This window comes from Pygoscelis adeliae, unplaced genomic scaffold (genome assembly GCF_000699105.1).
Source record: "Pygoscelis adeliae isolate BGI_AS28 unplaced genomic scaffold, ASM69910v1 Scaffold183, whole genome shotgun sequence".
NCBI lineage: Eukaryota > Metazoa > Chordata > Aves > Sphenisciformes > Spheniscidae > Pygoscelis > Pygoscelis adeliae.
Genome location: NW_008824536.1, coordinates 1,333,032 through 1,348,757, shown reverse-complemented (window position 1 = coordinate 1,348,757; position 15,726 = coordinate 1,333,032). Strand labels below are relative to the sequence as shown.

The window sequence follows — 15,726 nt, the reverse complement described above, 5'->3', positions numbered from 1 at the left end:
AATCTGCCATCTTGAGGGGGGAAAAGAAGGAAAAGCCTGGGTTTGTTTCTGTACTAGCTTGCTCTGTTCCTTCTGTTCCACCAGGGATTTTCAGTGAAGTCACTCCAAATTCAGACTAGTTGTGAAGTGGAGAAGCAAACAGGCACCTCATAATAACCATATTGTTATCATCACTCATTTTCCAAAGGACAAATTTTTATGGCAAAAACTATGGTTCACTGAAACGTAAAGGTTCATTTGAAACCACTCAGGTTTTTTTGAAACTGAAGACAGACAGAACTATATCTCAATTTTTTGAGAATCACCAGTTTAGGGGCAGAAATGGTGAAGTCCTTGGCAGCTATTAAGTGAAACTGATGGTGGGGTAGTTGACATGAAGATAGCTAGAACATTCATTTCTCTCAAGTGCTGCAGCATCTTGGAAGCTTCTAGTCTGCCAGCAATTTCAGTGCCTTCTGGTTCATGATATAAAACATAAGCAAACAAATTCCAGACTTCAAGAAACTTCATTCTTACACCAGCTCTAGTCGTTAGAAATAGTGATGACATTAAAATCAGAAAATACAGGATGTATCTAAACAGTTTAAATGAAATGTGATCGAAAGGATTAAAATATCAACCAAACAAAATTAACTTTGTGAATGGCTGAGTTACTCAATTTCATAAAAATAATTTCTAAGTGTCCCCCCAAAAAATCAAACACCATCATGATAACTACCTGTAAGTCTAGTCCACAGTTTTTACAGTGTTTGTAATAAGAATAATCATAGGAAAAATAAATGCGTAGAAAGGAAGAGGAACTCTCTGAAACATCCCGGCAAACATGATTTTTCTTGTTTCAGTTTTGCAGTAGATTTCAATTAACTCCAGCAGATTTTGAAAAGGCTGTGCACACACCGAGAGAAAATTCACTCTGCACATACAAAATGCAGACACTCCGAAGAGCGCATCATCCATCATTCAAGCACAAGAATTCTCACGTGAATTTAAACCTGTAAGTCTGCATCGCAGGTCTGCATCTCAGATCTGCATCTCAGCCCTCTGAAAATGTAACCCTCTGCATTCATTGCACTTTGGGACATTAGCAATGGATCAAAAAATATGGTTTTTAATCACAGTTCACTAGAGTTTAAAGGTTTTCACTATAAATTTAGCTTCATGTGAAACATCCCAAGCTCTGGGATGTTACTTTGTTCAAAAAGCAAAATAAATCCCAATTTCACCCATTCCTAACAGGTCTGAATTTGACTAAATGGGACTAGTAACTTCAGCATGGCACCAGACATCAGTTTTCCAAAAAGGAAGACTGAGCTCGGGTAACAATTCAGATATATGAAAGACAGGATTATGAGCTCTGGGCATTTTGTTTCATATGGCACCAGGCTGTAGCCAGGGGCCCAGGAATAAGGTAGGCGCTTATAGCAGTACAGCTCAGTGTTGCAAACTGTTAACACCTGGTTGACCTTCCTACATGTAAAATCAACAGTTTCCACATACCTACGTACATTTTGCTGATACTACGAGGGACACACCTGTGTACTTTTCACTGTAACATGTCACCCAGGAAAGCTCTGCCTGGACAACCCCCAGGCATAGATTCAAAGAAATAAAACAGTGAATATAACTTTCCAACAATTACTCCTCACAAGCTTTCACAGCAGCTCATCAGTGAGATATATTAATATGAAATCTATTTTTACACTGGATTATTCAGTAGGGTACAGTGCACATGGAGCACCTCCACATGTAAGACCCACATACTAAGCCCAGTTCTTTAAAATACTCCTGCAACAACACTAAATTAGTAAGTGGCTGGTGCATGGGCATTTAAGCGTAAACATCAGTGCCCATCCACCACTTCCTGGCAGGTTCCAGCCTAAGGGATTGAGCACACTAAGTTACGCGCATCTGATCTGATCACCACTGACATCCTGCCCCCCTGGGGCTGTGACGTCGCAGGGCACACAGCCACCCCAGGGAGAAGACCAGAGTGGGCCCCCTGGACAAAGAAAACATTCAGTCTTGAAATCTCTCTTTTGTTAAATTCAACAGCAGTTAAATTCATAGCGCTGCCCCTCAGCATGTTCCACAGAGAAATGACAGAAAGCTTAAGAAAAGCTGTTATTCATAAAATAACAAGAGTTTCCCTTCAAATTATTTTTTCTTTCTCTCCTCTTTCTTTTCCCTAGTTCTTGGGACAGTCTCATAGGCCAGTGGTCTCCAAACACCTTTGATCACACACACCATCATTAAAAAATGTCTGAGCACACACTCCCAAAGTATGTATATAATTTATCTATTTATAAATTACATGCATCTACTACTGAAGGTCTAGTATTTTCCTCCCACATCCCAGTGGATTTCACTGCACAGCCCCTGTGATGCATGCACCCCACTTTGGAGACCACTGCCACAGGTAAAGTGCAGTTCCAGGTGCACTACAGTGAACCTCTTAAGTTTTCTATGTAAGAAGGAAAGTCTGAAGAGGTATAGCGTACCAGCTCAAATATCCTGCAGTTAGAATCATAGAATAGAATCACAGAATCATTAAGGTTGGAAGTTCTTGCTCTCTGCACACTTTCTTTTATTATACACCATCTATCAACCCACAGATGAGAACAAAGCATACCTCCGGGCCCAAAACTCACTTTGATTGTGACTTCAGCAATGCTTGTCATTAAAAAAAGTTCAGTAATAATTCTACAGTGAATTCCCTCAGCCTAAGCCTCAGCTTCAGATTAATAGTGAAGACAAAATCAATTTTCCAGTATCTATCTCCTCCTTTTGTCTCTGACTGAATGCAAGCAAAAATCCAAAAGGAACAAAAGTACATTTATTTTTAACAGGGGGGAAAAAAAAAAAAAGAAAAAGTACTAAAAACAGAGTATGGTAAATGCAGTCAATGTGAGAATGTTGGATTTAACAGTATCTGTGGCTGTTATAGTTATTAATCCATCTCTCATGTAGTCATTCAAGCTATTGCAGGTTTGGTATTGGGCATGAAGCTGGCTATGCGAGAAAGACATTTCTTGTGGTTAAGCTAGGATCGGGATTTCACTGGAAAACAAAAGTGAGGGTCAGAAAATACTTAGCTATCTTAGAAAACCCCAAAATGTTCAGTGGTCACGGACACAGAAGATTTTTATTGATATAATAAAAAATAAACTTCTCTGCTTCTTGAAGTTCAAACACCAAAAGAAGATTATGAAACTTTTTTACAGATCTTTTTCTTACCTAATAATGACACACTGATTTTCTCTGTCAATAATCATGTTTCGGTACATGCTGTCTGCGAGAGCATAAATATGTGGTGGGTTTTCATATTGTGCCTAGGAGAGGAAATAGAGAATAATTTTTCAACAGAGCATTAAACAACGCAGAAAGAGCAATATAAATTTTTATTTAAATTGGAAGAATTATTTTCCTGGAAAAACAATTCTGAATTCCACTTTATATTGAATTTTCCCCAGGAATTTTTTGTTCGTTTAATAAAAACAAACCAAAGTCTCTGGGTTTTGTTACTGATCTTTCTCTCATCCATAATTTTCTCCTAAACTATTGTGAACGCCCTGTTCTAAAAATGGTCTGTGCTTGAAATATATTACTTGTCCAAGAGAAACTCACATAATTTAAGTCTATTCCACCAGTGGTCATATGCTAACAATAAACTACCTAAACCACTATCCAGAGCCTGGTGCCATATGTCTCATTTTCATCCAGTGAGTCCATTCAAACCGAATGGTTTCCCGAATCTATGGACATGCCCAACTCAAACAGAGTGGGAAACTGAATTTTAAGTCCCTAATGTTCTTGTGCTGACTCACTCTTCAAGCTGTATTTTCAAAAGTGGCATCTAATTTTGGCATCTCAAGTTTTTTATTGTTCTTGTCCAGTTTGAGAGTTCTCAAGTCATAGCCTCCAAATCCACTAATGGCCGTTTTGTATCGTGCACCACACTTTAAGCATACAATAGCTCAAAAACTGCCTTTGCAGGAGGAGGGACATGTCAAGGAGAGAAACCTGATATGGATTAGAGTTAATCAATACAAGTATTTTCTTGAAATACTAATCCTATGTTCCAGGGAATTCAATTCGAAGACTCAATATATGGTAATGGATATCAGCCAAGTTCTCCCAGGCTAGTACAACGCCACCAAAACCCAGAAACAAATGCTTCCAAGAGTTTAACCATGTAGAATAATATTTACATGCCCCTGAATACTGCAGTACATTTTACACTGCTTTACTTACTGCTCCTTGGTACATTTCAATTTCCTTTTCCCCAAAATATGGCATTTGCTTGAAAGGATTCACAGAGATTAATACAGAGCCAATATATGTCTGTATTCAAAAGAAGTTAAGGTAACTACAGTTTCATAAAGTATTATCTTACCACTAGTGACTGCCAAATAACTTTTCCATCTATTACATAGTACAGCACAGCTTCAAATAATAGTAAAAAAACCCACAGCTTACAACAATTGTTAATAAAAATGAAATTAGCAGGCTTACACAAATATAAACATATCATTCAATGGGATACTTTCATATTATCAAAATATTTATTTTAGGACAAGCTAAGTATAGAAACATGTATTAGAGGCCCAAACATGACACACCTTGAATAAAAATACAGAAAGGAAATGGCATATTTAAACTGTTTTACTCCTTTGTAACTGAGGAGGTCATATTGTCAGTATTAGAAAAGATTGTTTTGACCTTTGCAGAATATAGTATAGTGACACATTCTGATCTCACAGAGATAGTGCTGAGCATGCACAGTCGGATGGAAACAGCCACTACTGAGCTAAATTGGACAATTACTCAGCTACACGTACTAGTGGGGGAGCTAAGGGAATTAGGTAATTCAGTATGTGGTGTTATGAGTGTAACTATTAACAGTCCCTAGGAGTCTTATCCTGCAGGCTGCCCTACAAGAAGACACTCAGTTTCAAGCTATTATTAGTCCCAGAAAGCTTTTTTGCAACATTTTGAATGTTAGTATTTCACCGTTCTGCATTCAGCTGCACATATACTTACATTTACAAAATACTTCAGAAACCTTTGGAATTAGAATTGCAGTGTACATCTTATGAAGAAGCTCATACTCATTACAGGCAGGACTGGTTCATTGAGCTGGGGGTTAGCAGTGTACCCGTGTCGATGAGTCCAAAATGTTGTTCTGCAGGTTTCATTTAACAATCTGGAATTGTTCATAGGCAAACTTACTATCTAAGCTTTCCGTACAGAAGTAGGAAAATTAACAAATTTATCCTGCTGGATTATCCTGCATAAGAATCTATTATTGTGGTGCCATAGCACAAAATGGTAACATGTTAGAGAAGAAGTATAACTCAGTGAACATAATTTCTGTATTGTTAATTTGAAATGCTTTCTTCATACAGTTCTAAATTTAATTCAAAGGAGAGTGACAACATCTGGGTCTCGAATATAATAAATCAAGCATTCATTGTGTCAGTATAAACATCCAAAGCAACAGTTTTCTGTTGGTAAACAATACCAGCATTTTCTGGGATGATTCGGTAATCTCTATGCAACGTAGCACAGAGAAATGTTCATTCATGGGTGGACATACAAACAATTGAAAGATTCAAGAGATGATCTCCATTTTAGAATGAAAAGCCTTCGCAGAACTGTAAAAGGAGTCTTTTCTCCCTACACAAAGGAATTATAACGCTTTAAAAGAAGACTCTGATCCCCCATGTGACCACAAGACCCCTTGGAAAACATACTTATTCGTGCTTCAGTGGAAAGACTGTCTCCATGTTAATCTCACTTATTTTTATAAGAAAAAAAGCATAAAAGCGTTTCTTCAGCACAGTGCACTGAAGACTTTGCGAATGTACTGCATGGAAGATGCAGCGTTCCACAGGGACAAAAGCACTCGTGTTACTAACAGGAAGAACACTATAGTTTGCCCCAACGCTATAGTTTGACAAATATTGTGCAACTTTATCATGTTTCTATAAGGCAAATTTAATAATGGTGTGGTACTTTATTGAACAGAGGATCCAAACCCACGTGCACACACATATTAAAAATCTCTGCAGTTTGGGATGGAAATGTCAGCACAACTGCAACGTTAATTTTCCTCTATCAGTCCTTGCTAAATTGAGCTGCTACTTAGCTCTTAACCATTTGAACATATGGAAATAGCCAGGAGATGTTATATTTCCTTCCCTTTCTGCTAAAAAAAGTTAAACTCTTCAAGGAGACTATTCTCCAGACACAACTAGGAAGTATGAAAACCTGGCTACAGCAGAAGAAGAAACACTATCACTTTCTAGTACATAATCATATTGACTAGTCTTCACCAAATTCATTATTGCCGCTCATGTTACACTGTGAAAGCTAAAAATGAAATAATGACTATTCTTATCTCAAGGAATTCCTTTCATACAAAATGTTTTTAAAAAAAAGCAAACCTTTTGTGCTGAAATCTGTTTTTCTTGTTAGGTTATATGTTCAGGTATTTAAATCTTTCATGTTTTCATTAATCATAGAAAGAAAATTTTAAAGTGTGAACACTGTAGATTTACAGAAGTTCACATGTTCACCTGTTTCCATCAGCCCATGATACACAGTATTAACAATTCCAGAATAAGTTGTAAATGGGGTTATGTCACAAATGCTATTTTGAAAAGCATTAAAATTTGGGAGGTATAGAGGACAACATGGTATCAAGACACTTATATATGCCTTAAACCTATTAATTCTTGCTCTTGGAAGTAGCATTACTGCAGTAGCTTCAGGGGTCATATGGATATATAAAAATATGGAGCTACAGGCCTATCTTCAACAATGACAAGAACAACTCCAAATATCAAAAAGAATACCTTAAAATAATTTTTCAGATCTTAATTTCAACCCTCATAATTAGCTCAGTTTACAAAGCATTTTGTATAATCTCAAGTGAACTGTCACATAAAATGCAAGTGAACTGTCACATAAGATGCTCAGCATCTTTGAGTAATCTGCTTAAATAGAATACATACACATAATTAGTTTCACATTGGCTCAGCAAGTCCACAAGGCCCCGCTAAAAACAACACTATAAAGGATACAAAAATATAATCATCCATGTATCGTTTCTTTAGGTTCTCCACTATGGAATCCTCTGTGATTTTGGAAAGAAGGACCATATCATCCACTCCACTGTGCTTGACATCGTGGCTCTGCCAGTGGTATCTGTAGTGTCCTTTGCTGCCCTGCAGGAAAGCACAATAAGCATCAAAAAGGTTACTACGTTTCTCGTTAGCATTAAATAACTGACAACAATCTATTCAAATTCCAGCTTCCAAAATATTTTTCTTTCCTTGAATTCCATTCCTTGATCCAGGCATTATATAAAAGCGTACATAAAAGACATCAACCGACTTGCCTCTGAACTATTAAAGAACTGCACTGCCCTCAAAAATTAGAAGGTAATTCCACGGGGTTTTGTGAATGTCTACACAGAGGAGGGATTTCAGATGGCAGACATTTCTAAATCTAGCAGAAAAAAACTATTATTCCAATTGAGATGCAGTTATTGGAAGCTAAGGATGCAAAAATTACACTCCTACATTGCAACTATTAGTAGTGAGGATAATTACCACCTGAACTATTAAATCGGGTACAGTGGATTCTCCATCCTTTACAGTCTTTTAAGTCAAACCTGCACATATGCTGTTACTCAAATCGAAGCTGTGAGCCTGATGCAGTAAGTATTCAGTGATGTTCTGCAGATTATGTTACGCGCTTGTCGGCTGCATGTCTTAACACTCCCTTTTGATCTGTTAGTCACCATGCTTAACTGACATCTATATAGATATTCTCTCCCCACACTTAGAGACTACTATTTCAGGATGCTACTGAAAACTTGTGACATTTCAAGCTGTACCACTTGAAATCAAAATCTGTTTTTTTCCAGCTGATTTGAACAGTAGTTAGGTTCTATGGATACACCCACAAACAAATTTAAATCCAGTCTAGATCAGTGCTATTAATTCAGCTATAAATCCGCTATCCAAACCCAAACCGATTTTCTGTAGGCTGGCAGATAATGTTAATGGAGTTCTGCCCTCTTGCCTTTTCATACTTTAATTTTTGTTTATGCAATACCGAAATTAGTGATGCTGGAATTAACACATTTTACACTGAGAAGTTATCGAGTATGCTGTCAAGGAAGATGTGACCAACAAAATGGCAATTCTGTGTATTTCCCTCATTTTTTAATACCACAATTTCAAACAATGTGATTTAGCTATACTGCTCTCATGTATGTTATGGGATCAAGTCATATTCATCAGAATACAAGCAATTTATTATTATAAAGTATTCTGCAGAATAAAATAATGTGTAACTTTACAGATTAAATAAGAAAACTCAGGTACTCTGAACACTTTGGCTGCACTCAAGTATTTTGAAACAGGACATTAGCAATTTACAGAGGTGCAACTTTTGTGCGTACACACTTCCGCACTAGCAAATGACCTATGCAACTGTATTAACACAAAAGTGCATCTGCCGAACTGTTTCCTCATGTAAACAGTCAAGCACTTGCACCAACACCAGGCATAGGAGTGGGAACTACAAGTGGAGTAGGGGGAGCACAAGGTTTTTATTTTAAGCTGGGCTGGCTAAAAGTGTTCATTAAACTAGTCTCAGACTACGTTTTTCCACAAACTTCACTTCATCTACTAGGGGGAAAACGCAACAAAAACTAATGAAGACACAGGTCTAATGCATAATGTATATTAGCAAATGGAGTCAGGCCTATAGGTTAGCCTCATCTCAACTTGACTGACATAAAAACCAAGGACCAACTGGATTTTTATCTCAAGTTAAATTAACTGGCACTAAAACCAGACCCATTTTACTACTCCAGACAGCACAGAACTTGTAGGCTTTATGTGTGTTTTCTATTATCTCTCCAGTCATTGCTACCACTGATGCAGCTCCATCACTGCTAACAACGCTGAAGAACAGTTGCAAACTTGAATTAAAGGAATGCCTTTAATTATAGTATAGCAGAGGTAAATATGTCTGAAAACACATAATTTCAGCAATTTTCTTGAACATCTACAATCTTACATGAGCTTCAATAAAACAATAATCTTAAACTAGCTTAGTTCGCGTGAACCTTGTCAATTTTATATTTGCATAATAGAAGCAATGATCTGGAAGCACTGAGAAAATGAAGGAACCAATTAATTTTTGGAAATTCTTATAAAACGTGACTGAAAAAAAATCAGTTAAAGTCAGGTTATTGAAGAAAACAGAAGTCAAACAGAGAAGCATAATTTCCTTCAGTGTACTCATCAGCTATTTGTGATATTACACTTGGAAAAAGGAACTGGCAGGAGGGACAAAAAGATACAGTATCAAAATAAATACAGAGAATTACATTCTTCACAAAGCTATACAGAATGTGCTTTAGTATCAGATAATAGAGTAAGCTACAGAAAACGTGTAAGAAATGAGAGTGGGGAAAAAAATCAAGCTTTCCATTGGAAGCTATGGCTTCAGACCCGGTAAATTCAATGAGAAGAGGACAAAGCTCACAAAGCCATGGGATATATGGAAAATGTGCATGCAGTTTGCAAAACAGCAGGCTTTATAAAAGTCAGTGACTGTTGTAAGACTGTGATTAAGCCACACATACTACCAGGCCAAAGGGTTCTTTCCCAAGAGCAATGTGAACCAGCACACAAGCAAGAGGGGCAGCGTCAGGAAGGCTCAGCTTGCCCTGAGAGCAGCTCTCCCCAGCGCTTACACACTGCTTTAATGTGCAGCTGTAATCAAATCTGAGTAGCACATACAGCCAAATGGAAAAGCACACAGAGAGATTTAATAAAAAGGCAGCAGCCTAAATATCCAAGAAAGCAATAGCATGGAAGACAGCTGAGAGTGGTAGCACTAAGTAGTTCACATTAATATTGTATCACATTTTAAATGGCAGTTTCTATCAGTAGTTTGGGACTACTTTTTTCACTTAAAGCATGGCCTTACATGCAAATATAGAGAAGCAGCGAATCATCACCGGAGTATTGTCGGACTTCTCCCTAGGATCTAGAAATAAGCCCAAGCTTTAATAGTGCCTAACTGCATCTGTGGTTAAGTTTTGCTCTCACTGTCCCTTCTCCAAGAACCTAACACCAGTAGGATGGCCACGTGCAGTGGCTAGCACCTCCTTGGTCTGGGCAACAAAACAGGGAGTGCTGTTTCTATAGGACACTACCTACCCCCAAGTTCTTGCTCTTCCAAGCATGAATGATAACTACAATCTAACCTGAATTTATCAACTTCAGCCACTTCCAACTGGTACTATAACCATGTCCAGCTAACAGTTAACTATTTTTTACATAGTTTTGAAATAATTTAAAAAAAAATCTTCCTGTCATAAATCATCTGAAAAAACTCCACATCATAGCAGTTGTAAAAGCAACTCATCATATTTCTCCAGGTTGCATATTTCCTAAAGGTCAAGGATATATACGTAAAAATTACAATGCTTTTCAATTGCCCACATTGCAAACACTCGTGATTTGTTCTTATTGCACATTTCTTGAAAATGTAACCTTTATTTTAGCTGGAGCTTTCCACCATCCACATAAAAATGCAGTACTCTAATCTGGAGATAATTTACGCCTGAGCTAGTTACCTGGTGTCCACCTTCACTTGAACCTGCTTTGCAGGGCCGACTCAGGCTACTTCACTCAGGTGCTAATTGTTCTCTGTTGCCCTTCACACAGCATGCTTTCCCCTCCACCGCTCTCCACCTGCTCAGGAACAGGTCAGGTCTTCTGGGGCTGACCAGGAACTTCAGAGCCAGCAGAACAAGGGCCAGTAGAGATGCCCTACACCCCCATGTCAGCACTAACCACAGTGTGGGCTCAGTAACTCAAACAGAGCTCCACAGTGGCGTGGCAAGACCTGGGTGAACAGAGAGGCTCAGAGCTTGCGGTCCATCCCTGGGCCTAGCCATGCAGTTTGGATGTCAGCAAATAGCAACTTGGCTTCTCTTAGGTTTTCTCAGTGAAAGATGTGATCTAACTGTACAATAAATAAGCAGATGGAAGTCTTTGTGTCAGCACTAACAATGCCTAAGCAGCTGAAAAAAGATGAGCTTGGCAGATTAGGAAAAGTACAAAAAAACAAAAACACATCAACAGCCTGCTAAAAGCCACAGAAGTGGAAACACCAATGTTGAACAACCTGACTGCCAGGCCTCCTTCAGGCTCTCCCTGAGCTTCAAACCCAGCACCTGACTTTGCACAAGGGAATGGAGGCTGGGCTGGCAACACTGGAATTAAAGGCATGTACTGCATTGCTCTCAGCTGTTATTATTAATTTGGTTGCTGTTTTAGGCTCAAAATTATATCTGCTTTGCCAATTCTTTGACAAGAATAATATTTATGAGTCACAAGACGACCCTGTGAGCTAGGAGCCTACTGTTTCCGAGCCGTGCTGCTTCAGGAGCACATATACAGTTACCACCTGGCTAGAGACTAGGCAGCACTGTCCTCTCCACCTCAACAACTTTATTATCTTCAGCATCAAAACAATCAAGACTCCAAAGAACCTAAAAAATTAATTCTACTCTTTGTACAGCTCCCTTAACACCCACTCGTTAACAGATTAAGACAATTGCTACATTAATACCAAGAGAGGGGATGTAAAATACTTTCTATGTGCTAAATACTGTCTATACTTTCTGTACTACTTTTGGTACTATATGGTTAAAGCACATTATTGTTTTGTTTGGAATGGATAATAAATATTGATGAGACATTTATTTACAGAACATTTTTTTTGCTGCCCTCCACCTTGTGTTACAATAACAACTGCTGGTTTCTTATATTTGCCTTTATTATTGTTTGTGTATTTTTACATTATCCTAAGCAACACCTATTTGATGTGGCTATAAAAAGATTGAGTGATGCTGTGTCACAACAGGGTTTTCTTTTAAGTGGAAAAAAAAGTAAATATTTTTGTATTTCAAGCTGTTTAAAAATAGCACGTCTAAAAATAAAGCACCAAAAACAAGGCATCAGAAGAGACTATATATTCTGCCCCTGAGAAAGAGCCTTGTTTCTCTCTCTCCATCAGAACTCTGTCTAAACGACAACAACCTATATGCCGTAAATAACTATTCTTGGTTCCCACAAAGAGAAAAACTGCCATCCTGAATCTCTGACAGCTTTTTTCAGTAGCAAACATCAATCTTCCATCACAGTGCAGAAGGGATTCTCAGCCTCCAGGAGGGAGTAAGACTGTCAAATGATCACAAGCACGACCTTTTCTTTCCCTTTTCAGCTATGACAGAGTACTATTGCATAAAATCCTTATAGTTGTGGAGGCATGTGTCTATCTACTCAGATTAGTATTATGAATTCAATACTAAATGATACACAGCCATCATCTTAACCAAAGATGTCACAAAAATGAAAAAACTGCACACCATTTACTCTACACCTGACATCAATGCTTCTACCAATGGAGGCATATCACTGGTCTCATACATGCATAATTTGTACCAGTTTTTCCATCGAACACAAAAAAAAAAAGAAAACTTTTTGCAATTATATTGTCCATCAAAATAGCAAACTTTTATAATCCACTTTCACATATTTCTATAAAGTGGAAGAGTCTGCTGTTCTCAGTAGGGAATATTGCATAAATACTTAATGTGAATTTTGGTCCTCAACTGGGGTAATCAAAATTGAGAAGCCATAGTAGGCAAAAGTGCTCTGAAATAGCTCTTGTATATCTAATGTTAGAAAAAATAGAGATATTGGCTGCAATGATGTGACCATATTTCACAAAGGAAATTAAAAGAAGACAGCAGAAGCAGCTAGATGGACAAAGATAAAGGCAAATTATTTAAATTTAACATGAAGGAAATATTAAGGGAGACAAAAAGCAGTGCTTTAAGATTTTAGGAAATAGCAAAGCAAAAATATTGAGCATCTAACAGCAGGACAGACATTTTATATAGAGAACTAAAAATACTAAAAATGTGTTAAGGAACGGAAACTACTAGCAGGTTAATATCCCAAAACCCACAGCTGTGGAAATAAAATACTGAGAAAAAGATTTCTAGGAGGAAAAGTCGTCAGTTCTCACTGTTTGCTCTCAGACAGGGGTGTATTCAGCCCAATATGACTAGAAGGACTGACTCCAGAGCTGGTTACAGGCTGCGGGAGATCCCAGTTGCCCAAAAGCTTGCTCCCATCAGCTCCTGTGTGGTGGTGCCGGTCCCGGAAAGGCCTGGCCCCGGGGCAGCTCCCCACCATCACCTCCCTGCTCTGGAGCCAGGGAGCAGCCGTGTCTCTACCTCCCTACAGCCAATGCCAGCGCAGCTGGGGCCGGGAGGACGGGAAGAGACAGGTTCTAGAGCCTGCTTACCTGAATAGCAAATACATTCTTGTAACACAACACAAGTTACGGGAATGTGAGACGTCTACAGGGCATACACATTATGCTCATTTTCAGGAGTCAGGAAAGGCATCAGCATTCTTGTAAGATAAATAACAGAACATTACCAAAATAAAAGTTACTTCAGTGTTTGACTGTGAGGATCAGGTATTGCACAAGTATTCATTTTCACTAATATTTTTAAAAGGCACAGCTACTCGACAGAACAAAGTAAGGATGGGAATGAGCTTAAGAGCAGATCATGCTAACGTACATAAGTTTTTGACACAACGTAGAGACAGTGGGCAGATACTAGAAAGTAGTTAATGAACTGTAAATTCATGTTTGCTTACCCTACAGCTTTTTGGGTGGCTGTGGCCTAATGCTCCAAGAAATAATCTTCTCAAGGAAATGCAATACTGTTAACTACTTAATATGGTTGACTTGCTCTTAGATATTAACTGCCTTATTTGACTTATTGAGCAGTCTCCAGAGCTGTTCTAAGTTTGACATGAGTAGCAAAATCTCCTGTGACTGTGATGGATTAAGGACAGACCTTGCAATTAGCAACATTTAGTCGATGAGTGTATATGCGCGCACCCCCCCCATTCCAATCGTTTCACTGAGCAGCATCCATGCACACTAACTCTTGATCTGTAAATTGTATATGCAGTTTGCATCTGTATGTACTTATTGTGCAAGTTAAGGAAATGCAAGAGAACAATTACAACAAACAAGTTTCACCTTGGCTTTATCAGCCCTTAATGTATAATAAAGCTTTTATATCTGTCACTCTTGTCCATAACAAACAGATTTCAAAGGGGTTTGTGCAATCATACATCTTACATGTAATACTACAAAATACTGTACATTTTAACCCAAACTTGCTATCACAGTTCCATAGAGTATTAAAATTCATTTTGGCACCTGTACAATATAGGGGCATATATGCGTATGTGAACTTTTTCTTCCCCACTTCACCATCATTACAAAAAAAAAGGATGGGTGCTGGTTCCTCCTCCTGATATCTCCCTGGAGAACAGATGCTCTGAGATTATTTGCATACCACCTCCCCCAAAATGCTACATAGCAACTGGGATCTCAGAGGCCAAAGATCACAAGATTTTCCACAGCTGCAATGCCCCCAAAGTCTCCACCCCTTCAGGAATAAGAACTTTTTGTGTGTGTGTGTGTTTTGTTTTCTTTGTTTTTTAAAACAACAGAAAACAATTTGTCTATGATGAATTTATTCTGAGTCTTCCTCTGTGTGTCACATTTACAAAAAATATTATGGGCTTTAACTGAAATATGTAGTTTGAAAACTTAATCAGTAAATTCAGCCACTGCCTCTCCTATAGCATCAGACTGAAAATATTTTTCCTTGATCATCCTGAAACTCAGTAACAAACTGAAGTCAACTGGGAGCTTACCATCTGGTTTCCAGAGAGAGGAATCTCAGAACAGCATGACTCAGAAGCTTTATGCATGGACCAGTGTCTCACATATTCACTGTTAGAAGACAGCATTTTCATGCTGTGTGGTACATGCTATTTTGGTGCCAGCTGAAGTTTTTGGAGAAGTTAAAACCAGTGGCACATTACAATAATGCCATCCCAGCCATGTCCTGTTCTAGCTGATGTCAGTGCTCACTTCCCTGCCCCATCTCCCAGCTTTTGGAATTTCAGGCTTTAGCACCAAACCATGCTCACAGGCCACAATCGTCCCAGTGAATTCCTTTCTGCTCAGTCACCACCCTCTTTGTACGGCTGCACATGAATAGCAGTTGGAAATTGCTCTGCCTTTCCCCCCTTCTACTGACCCTTTTGTTTCATGGTAAAATGAAGGTGTTTCTTTCCTCATCAGACTGATACTGCTAAGACATTAACCTGAGAGTTTAAGAGCAAAGTCTGTCCCCAGCAGTACCCCTGGTTGATGACTTTGTGACAGAGGGTTTCTGACTACTCTTGGGAGCACCCAATTACTCTTTTACAGTGACAATTCAGGGATGGCTGTTCCCATCAGCAGACTAAGGGCACATCGATTCTGCAGTTCACCAAGTTAGCTGGTGAAAGCAGTTTAATGGCTGGTTAGCCCAGACTCTCCACGTATCGCCTCCCTGTATCATACCACTCTATTTTCCACAAGGATACAGAGGTCTTAATAGAGGACAGCTACAGCATCTCCTCAGATCTAATCACCTGGCACACAAGTGTGCATTTAGTAGCACAACCAGTAGATAACTGCTATTGCTCACTCCTTTGGGCACCTCAGGATCTGCCTTTGCTATTTCACTAATGCATACAA

General features: G+C 38.6%; 1 protein-coding gene across 1 annotated transcript in view; it reads right to left on the bottom strand.

Annotated features, from left to right (window-relative positions):
• The window catches only part of MYO1E (myosin IE), a 101,009-nt gene that overhangs the window by 52,430 nt on the left and 32,853 nt on the right, over positions 1 to 15,726 (bottom strand). Inside the window, exons 2-4 of the mRNA XM_009321603.1 lie at positions 7,086 to 7,229; positions 4,252 to 4,341; positions 3,235 to 3,329 (exon numbers count right to left, since the gene is read on the bottom strand). Coding sequence (XP_009319878.1) covers positions 3,235 to 3,329; positions 4,252 to 4,341; positions 7,086 to 7,229 — 329 coding nt within the window. The remainder of the gene's footprint in view (positions 1 to 3,234; positions 3,330 to 4,251; positions 4,342 to 7,085; positions 7,230 to 15,726) is intronic.